General features: G+C 45.1%; 1 protein-coding gene across 1 annotated transcript in view; it reads left to right on the top strand.

Annotated features, from left to right (window-relative positions):
- Window positions 1-9475, top strand: part of CACNA2D3 (calcium voltage-gated channel auxiliary subunit alpha2delta 3) — a 1192973-nt gene that overhangs the window by 641436 nt on the left and 542062 nt on the right. The window contains exon 10 of the mRNA XM_019504610.1: window positions 5064-5153. Within this exon, the coding sequence (XP_019360155.1) occupies window positions 5064-5153 (90 nt within the window). The remainder of the gene's footprint in view (window positions 1-5063; window positions 5154-9475) is intronic.

The following is a 9475-nucleotide window of genomic DNA, read 5'->3' as shown; positions in this document are numbered from 1 at the left end:
TTCTTTACTGTCCGAGCCCCCAAGGTCTGGAACAGCCTGCCATCGGTGGTGGTTCAAGCACCTACATTGAACACCTTCAAAAGTAAATTGGATGCTTACCTTGCTGGGATCCTATGACCCCAGCTGACTTCCTGCCCTTCAGGTGGGGGGCTGAACTCGATGATCTTCTGAGGTCCCTTCCAGCCCTAATTTCTATGAAATCTTCGGGCAACTCACGCATTCTTTCTGCTAGGGTGGGGAAGTAGCCTCAACTCTGGCTCTCTCCTCGAACACCCTTGAAAAACAGTTAGTCCCCATCAACGTAAAACAAAAACAAAAGCAAACCAGAGTACCCTCAACTTGTTTTTTTTTCTCTCAGGAGCATCCATGGCTCCTTTTGCTTGTCACAGCTTCTCTCTGCCCCTGTACCTCTCTTCCCCTGAGTGATCGGGGGGTCAATTTACATACCCCGGAGACTTCCAGCTTCCTTCCTCAGTCATGCCTTCTCTGGCATGCTGGACTGACCCCTAGGATGTCCCTGACCTAGTAGTCTTCTCCCAACTCTCACTCCCGGAGTAGCCTTTTGTTCCCGTCTTCTCCTCTGTACCTCATTGTCCCGCTCTGGGGTTTTTTATCACAAGGAACAGCCACTTCTGAAGTGCCGTTCTCCCTGCTTGATCTCCTTTCCTGTTTTTTCCATTTGGTTTTTTGTTAGTACTCCTTCTCACCCAGGTAGACAAATTCTTGGCTAATATGATCTTCTAGGGGATGGTTTTGCTTTGATTAGGGGTTTGGACTAGATAACCTTCTGAGGTTCCTTCTAACCCTAATTTTCTATGATTCTATTATTCTATGATTTAATTCACAGTATATCCTATGTATGTTTTGATCTCATTTTATATAGTAGTGTTATTTTTATATTACTAGTGAATTTAATATTCACTAAAGGTACACATTTTTGATAATTCTAGAACATGAAGTCTGTGTAGGCATCAAACTGCTACAGAATGGGAAGTCACAGTGCAAGTTTCCTTGGACTCTGGCCTGCTGCTCTGTGGATAAAATTCTACGTTGTGAGGATAGCTAGCACAAGGGCTTTAAACCACAAAGCAAGCGTTAATGGGGTGGTGAGTCTTTGATGGCACATAGGTCTGGAGTACTGTCTATACCACACTCAATTCCATTAAGCATATTTCAGCTATTGTGTAAAAGAGTTGCTCTCTAGCTTTTAGGTATTTCATTGGAATTAGTTAAGAAATAACTGTAGTTGAGCTATCAGATTACAGTGACGAAGTATATGTAAAGATAAGTAAGTGCACAGTAGAAAGCAGTATCTTAGCACTCACCTTCAGGTAGGATGACTTCAAAAAGATGAGGTAACTAGGAACTAAAGACAAAGGCTCTGTGAGTAAGAACTTTAAAAACTATACAAAGACTACTATATTAAGGCAAAAAAAAGGTATAAATATTCATGATAGAAAACAGCAAAAAAACCAAACTTGGTTAAATAGCTAGATACGTGAATGATACAGGGCAGTCTACACATGCAGCTGATCCACGATCAGTTTACTCATGACTAAGCTATTCAGGAGTAAACATGCCTGGGGAGGTGTCTACACATGCAGGGAAGTTGGAGTAGATATGCTGCTAATGGCAGCAAACTGCTTTTACTTCCTGGGGCCCTGCAGTGGGTGCCTGCCACCAGTAGGGGGAGCTGTAGGCTCCCCTTGGGTGCTAGCCCAGGGACTGGCAGGGAGCGCCAGGCCAGAAGACAGCTGTCTACTAGGCAGAACTGGGACATTACATCCTGCCCCCAGGGGCTACCTGCTGCTGAGGCAGGGATAATGTTCCCCTGCCCTGGCAGCAGGGAACTCTGGCCCTGGCTCCCCAACCAGGGGTAGAGAACTTGGAAAGAGATGCAGAGGAGAGGCAGGTCCCAGGCCCCTTCCCTGATCCACTGGTGGGGTGCTAGCAGCTAGGTCACTGCTAGCTGCCCCACTGCTGGATTGGGGCAGGAGGCTGGGACCTATCCCACCCCTGCATCACTTTCCAAGCCCTGTGCCTCAATCACCCAATTGGGGCATGGGGCTGGGACCTGCCTCTGACCAGGACAGTTCCCAGCTCCCACTCTGCAATTACTTGGTGGAGGCTGGGGAGCTTGTTCCCCACTCAGCTCCATAAGCACAGAGCTGGGTGGGGAACAGGCTGGAAAGTTTGTTCCCTGCTCGGCTTTGTGAGCATGGAGCTGGGTGGGGTACAAGCTGGGTAGCTTTCCAGCCTGTTCCCCTCTCCCTGATCATGATCTCGGAGCTGGGGGCTTATAACTTCCTGCTGCTGATGCAGGGGGGCATAGTCCCCACCCATGCTCCAGTGGCAGAGCCTTCCCTGGAAGCAGGCAGCTCTCAGGGGCATGGAGCAATCTCCCACCCTCTGGTGACCAGCTGACTGGGAGCAGATTTGCTTCCAGTCAGACATCTACATGAGTGCTACTGCACCATTACTGATCTTAAGTAAATTTGCTCCTTGCATTTTCAGGTAGCAAATTTACTCATGACTAGAAAGGTTTACTGTGCAGTAAGCAAGTGCTACTACACAGTAAAGTGCCTCATGTAGATATGCCCACAGTGGTATGCAAAAGCTTGTCTGTGTCCTTCCCAATGATACGGTTGGTCCAATAAAAGGTATCACCCACAAAAGTCCGTGTCTCCTAGGTGCATTAATATATTTAAGATAAAAACATATTCTCTGAAATTTGTGGTCCTGGATATTGAATTACTGGCTAAGATGCATTCCTGTTATCTCTCAATAGAGTCAGTTGAGTTGTACCAGGAATTAATTTATGGTTTACAGATTAACGTGCTTGGTCATTTGGGATGACACAGCATAGAATGTTCAAGAGTTATGAGCTCAAAAAAGAAACAACAATTTAAGTTGGGTCCCCATTTAAATTCTCCATAAGCCCTGGCTGAAAAACTTGATGCCAACTACTGATTTCTTTTTCCTATAACAAGTGCTTTGTATTTGCTGCTAATACTTAGGCCTCCTATAGGTGTGCAGGTAAAGGCTTGATGGAATCTGATATGCAATCCACACACTCATGCTTCCTGCAGTGCCATATGTGCATGGCAGGAGGTGTGATTGTGGGATTGTGAATTAGATCCCATCATACCTTATTGCCAGTGCACGAGAAGTTTGGGATCATGATCCTGAGCTCTCCCTACCCTGGCAAGTAGCAAGCTCCTGTAGCTGAAAGCCCCATCAGCTGATCCAGGCTTCTAGCTGTGGGGATGCCCCAGGGTTCTCCACATCTGGGAAACTACAGTGGATGTGATTTCCCAGCTGGGGGTGCCTGGGAGACTGCAGCTGATGCAGTCTCCCAGCTACAGGGGTGTTTGCATGCATCTCCGTGGCGGGGTTGGCCCTGTGGCTGGGAGCCCTTATCAGCTGAAAGAGCTGCCAGCCACAGGGGCCCCGGTCACATATTCAGTTAATGGCATGAGAAGCAATGAGCCACATATTTTGTGGAATAACTTTGTGGCTTATTCCTTCTTTTATCATACCATTAATGGATTGAACCTGTAGCTGTGATTAACTGGTTAATTATGTCTTGGGTATAATGTGTAGATGGGGCCTGACTCAGAGCTCATATACATTCTTTCTCCCTGATTCTATATTTTTCCCTACGAGTATTTTTTTTCATTGGTTTGAAAACAGTTGAGAATTGCACATTTTTTTTCTTTTGTAGTGTAGTTTTTTCTTGAAGTCATAACAATATAATTTAAATAAATCAGAATAAGACTAATACACATTTCTAAGGTGTGCACTAATATACTTCTAATTTCTCTTTTGTCATAGCAAGGGATCCTGGCTTTTTGTTTAAAAATCCAAATTTCTCTGATTAAAAAACCTCAAATCCACATTTTTACGGTGATTAAAATGAAACTATAGATATAGAATCAGTTGAACACAATGTTTTATTGATATATTGCCAATTATATACAGCCCTGTGCCCTACACCGCAGTGTGGGTGCATAAATCTGAGGGACATATGCCCTGCACCCCCCTGACACATCATTTCTGTCCCCCTGCTCCCTCCACAGGTCACCTATGCCCATACCTCTCCTTCCCTACATACTCTTGCCACACACTGGGGAGCTGGGGGTGGGGAGTAGCAGGTGGGAGTGAGGGGCAGCAACAGGGCAAGGGGACCTATGCCCCCCCTGCCTGTCCATATGGCCTATGTCCCCCTTTCCGCCCCCATATACTTAGGTGGAGGAAGCTGCAGGAGCTGCTCTCCACCACACTTTCTGGTTGTCACGTGCATGTGTACATGCATAAATAAACATGGCACCTCCTTCCCCTTTCATTCTACTCCTCCCATACCCAAGCAGCCCCTTGCAGGCTGGAACTCTTTCAGCTTGCAAAGGGAAACTTGCTGTTTCCCACATTTTTCTTCTTTAAACAATAAAATTTGTTTTTATGTGACAAACAGAAAACCTGGATCCCTGGTTGTAACACTACTATTTTGCACTTGACTAACAACATTGAAACTATAAAATAACAAAGTTTGCCTCTTTGCATATCTCCAGTCTACCCGCTTTTATTCCATCCATGAAATTACTGTTAATAAATATATGTTACAACTGAGAATAGATGGTGGGGAATTTTACCTTGAAATTTTGGAACATCTACTGGGAGCATATTGAAGCTCCCCATTGTTACACAACCTGGGAGTATTTGATTGTGGTGCTGGCTGGTATGATAAGTGGATGGTATAGATTTACCCTAAAAATTATTTAGATAGCTGCCTTTGTGTTGACAGCTGAAGGATAGCTCTCCATCAGTGTCAGGATTTGGCTTTTGAAATATATGAAGTAAAACAAATGGTAAGGAAGAAAATTGTCATTTCATGTTTATCCTAAATTGAATTTAGTTTGTACTACTTAATCAATGATATGGGTATTAAAATACTCCATAAATCTTCAGGCATTTACCTCTTCAACCATACAACTGAGTATATTAAAATACTATTCAAAGTCTCTTAAGACATTCATTCTCACAACCTGTATTGTTTGATGTTTCAGCACTTCAGGGAACACCTTGACAAACTTTTTGCAAAAGGAATTGGAATGCTGGATATAGCTTTAAATGAAGCTTTCAACATGCTCAGTGAAGTAAGTTTGTATCTTTTTAAAGCACTTAATTTTTATTATTGTAACTGGTGACATTATTTTTTACTCTGGCAGGGCATCTTTGGTGCCTGCCACTTTAAGAGGTTTGAGCACGCTGTGGAGCTGCGGGCAGGTACAATGCAGCCCAATGAGGTGGTCATATGACTGTGGGAGAGCTCCTGGATTGGAGAATGGGGCTGAGCAGCCTCAGTATAAACCGAGGCCCTCAGAGCTGAATGGGCAGTTGTTGGAGGAAGCCAGAGAAAGAAAATTTCCAGCTGGAGCTGCTTCCAGAACACCTGGAGGTTAAGGGTAGAAACTATGGGGATGGAGGAGGTTCCTGGTCCTGGGGAATGACCTAAAACTATACCCTGCTAGGACAGGATGTTGTGGTGGGGTGGTCCACAGAAAATGCCACACCAGTACCTCCCTAGTGAAAGGCGAGTATGGGTGCTATATAGCCTCAGCCCCTACAACCTGGTGGATTACCCTTTAGAAGGGACAGGTGAGGGGTTCAGGCATGTCATCAGGCCTGAGACCCAAGGGCTGTCAAGCTGAGAGCCCCAGTGAGGGGGCAGAGTAGTGGGCTCCAGTGAGGGGGCATGTGAGCAGTAGGCTGCATAGAATAGAGTCCATGTGAGGGGCACATGGGCTACGTAAAGTAGGATCCTCATGGGTGGGCCTGAATGACTGCACATAGGCTGGCATAGAGATAGAGTGAGATGTGTTTGGAGGGGCCTGAGAAGGCAGACCCATATGAGAGGGAATTGGTTAGCTGCTCAGAAACCTGACCAGAGAAACCCTCAACTGTTCAATGCTCAGGCTGGGACCAGGATGGTCAAAGGGACAGAGTGGCCACTGCGAGGGACACCCAGAGCTAGGAGTTCCAACTAGCTTAGAGGCAAGGTCTGGGCCTGTGTGGCCAAAGGTCCCATAGGGGGCCATTGCTGAGAGGGAGAAGGGTTCAGGGAGCTTGACAGCTGAGAATGAGTGCAGAGTAGACTGCCTGAGAAGGAGGGATCCAGGTGGGGTCCGAATGCCAGGCAGGCAGAGAGTGAGGTCCATTGTGGGACTGAAGCCACGTAGCTGCCATTTGCAAGGGACCTGGGACATAGTATAAGGGGAGGCTTGGAGCTGTGTATAACGCCCTTGACATTGGGCAGTAACATGGGAAGCACAATGGGCAGCCTACCAACTTACAAACAACAACTAATTAGATGCATTGAACATGTGGCAGGAGAGCCAGGTGGACGGACTGCCCTAGACAGGTGGGGGGGCCTACAGTTAGATGGGCTGAATTGGCCCCCGTCACATACTGTATTAACAAAGCAATAAACCACAACTTACTCCTTCATAAAACCCCTGATAGTGGTGGTGGTAATCAAAAAGAATGTTTCGGGATGTGGTCTTTAGAACAATAATTGAAAATTGCTATATCCAATGGAAGCAACAAATCTCTGACACTTTATATTAATACACATTATCAAAATGATTTAAGTGGCTTCCCATTCGCATTACACAAGTTAAAAGTGAGTTTTCCACTTTAAATTATTCTATTTGTCTCTTATTATGATTAATGTTCCTGATAGATTAATTTTTTGAAAATATAAAGAATAAAGCTAATGTTTGAAAAGCCTTTAGAGAACATACAGTATTATTAGAATTTAACAAATGGTTGCTCATTGTTATACAAGGATTTATCTGTAGACTTTTTGTTATTTATTTCTGTTCCCAGTGCTGTGCAAACTTCTCTTTCCGTCTAGAAACAGAACACTTAGAGCATTTGGAAGCATTTTTCTCAGTTCAGAATTATTAATATTATTTCTGTTATATCTGCCAAAACCTGAGGCTAGCTTTTGATTTCTGATAAAGTTGCTCTGAAAAATGTCTATGTACAGGAAGACAGTCATTACAGTAAGAGAATGATAATAGGGATAACTTATTGCAGTCTCCCATCCTTACTACCATATTAAATTAATATTCTATTCTTTGAAAGACTATCTCCTAGAGAACAGAAAGGAATATTTTAATTAAAATCAGGTCCATTGAATTGGCCAAGATCTTTTTCCACACAAAGTGAGCATCAGAGTAATGGTTACTGAGAAATGACTTCATGTAGTATAATTCAAATGAATCACTTTTTTATCATTCCTGGCAAAAATGAAATAGGTTATCATACTATATATGGTTATCATAATATACACAATCTTTAAAAAAATTCAATTAACTATGCACTTCACTAAAAATTGGCAAGAATAATCAAACAAATGGAAAATAAAAATAAAAAAATGGAAAGAGAAATGATATGAGACAGAAACAAAATGAATCTAGAATTCTATTACCATCCTCTGAAGGTTTTAATTGGTTCCTTGATAAGTAAAATATCACATTTTACTTATCATGGAACCAATTATAACCTTCAGAGGATGATTTAGGTTTAAACCCATTGGGTGATAGTGATATTTACAGCTAGTATATATGTTCCTTGTTTCTCTGTAACCTCTTGGAGGACTCATGGCAAAATGCCTATGCCAACTAATGCATCACTTTTCATTTTGACACTCAGGCCAAAACTTCCCTTGAGGTGTTTTGCTTTGGATTTGTTACAGTCTGGAGAAAGCACATGCTTTCCTATACCAAGCTCCAGGGGTGGAGCCAGGAGTAGTGTGGCAGCACTCCATACCACAGGAGTAGCAGCCAGGAACTTCTTTTTTGTTGAAATCCTTGAAGCATTTAATGACCCACTCCCCTCCATGCTGAGCAGTGCATCCTCTCCCGTCCCGCTCCTTCCTCCTCCACGTACCACAGCTGCTGTCCCTGGCTGACCCAGGGATGAGAAAGTAGCTTCAGAGCTGCTTCTGCTCTGCTCCAACTGGGCTGCATGGGGAGCCAGGCTCAGCCCAGGACAGCAGTGGAGGACAGGCAGGTGGATTCTCTCTTCCTGCTCGGTTTCCCCAGGTGTTCCCTACCAGCTCAGGACCAGGCTTAGAGAGGGGGAACCCACCTGCCACCAATGCTGCTGTCCCCAGCTGAGCCCAGCTACCCACACATTGGGGCCAGAGCAGGGCAGGACTAGCTCTGAAGCTGTCTACGCCCATAGCACAGCTGGGGACAGTGGTGGGCAGGGGAAAGGGAGTGGAGAGGGAGGAGGCATACCACTGAGCATGGAAGGGAGGGAAGGGAGTGCCAAGGGTTAGGTGGGGAAGAATCTTGCCTATTTTGGGACTTAAGAAAAGGTCCCTGGCTGCTGCTCCTGCAGCATGGTCTGTCCACCTTGGTGATGGGAAACAGAATGGGAGTGCAGCCACCCCTGTACTGCTGATTGCTGCTCCTGCACCCCCCTTTTTAAAGTCCTGGATCCACCAATACCAAGATCCCCACATGGATAAACACGTGTAAATTGTAAAATATCTTAATCTGAAACTTTGGTAAGGCTTATCAAGCATGATATGAGTAGCAAAGGCAATTATGGAAGGCGCCATAGATTGGATTAGAGATGGGCAAGGAATGTGACTGTGTTGCTATACTTACTATCTTTAGACTTCAATCTTCAGGGTGTTAAAGGTGGTTAGTTTAGTTTCTGCCCAGGTCCCAAAAGTCCTGTGGTAGAATTCCAGCTTTTAGGGGTCAGATGACTCGGCCTTAATTCTTTTTACACTATAACCCCCAGAAACCAATCCAAAGACTATCTTGCCAGTAGCAAGGTAATTCTAATGGAATACTGTATGAAATCCAAAACTAACTCTAATTCAAAGGCTAGATTATTCTTAAGGGACCCAGGGTGTTGAGGGAGCTAGCAGGGGTTATTGCAGGGCCCTTGGCATGGATTTATGAGTGCTCGTGGTGCTCGGGCCAGGTGCTGGATGATTGGAAGGTAGCCAACCTGGTCCCCATCTTTAAAAAAGGGAGGAGGGAGGACCCAGGCAACTATAGGCCCGTCAGTCTTACCTGAATCCTAGGGAAACTCTTTGAGAAGATCATCACGGAGCACATCTGTGATGGGCCGGCCTCAGAGATGATGCTCAAGGGCAACCAGCATGGTTCATTAGGCACAGGTCATGTCAGACCAACCTGATTGCCTTTTATGATCAGGTCACAAAAGCCTTGGATACAGGTGTTGCTGTGGATGTAGTCTTTCTGGACTTCAGCAAGGCCTTTGACACTGTCTCCCACCCCATCCTCATTAAGAAATTGGGTGACTGTGGCATTGATGCTTACACAGTCAGATGGATTGCAGATTGGCTGAAGGGTCGCACTCAGAGGGTGGTGGTGGATGGGTCATATTTGACCTGGGGAGAAGTGGGCAGCGGAGTCCCCCAGGGCTC

This window comes from Gavialis gangeticus, unplaced genomic scaffold (assembly GCF_001723915.1).
Source record: "Gavialis gangeticus isolate Ggan-Ray unplaced genomic scaffold, GavGan_comp1, whole genome shotgun sequence".
Classification (NCBI taxonomy): Eukaryota; Metazoa; Chordata; order Crocodylia; family Gavialidae; genus Gavialis; species Gavialis gangeticus.
The sequence above is the reverse complement of the archived record's forward strand: the minus strand, read 5'-3'. Positions and strand labels throughout refer to the sequence as shown.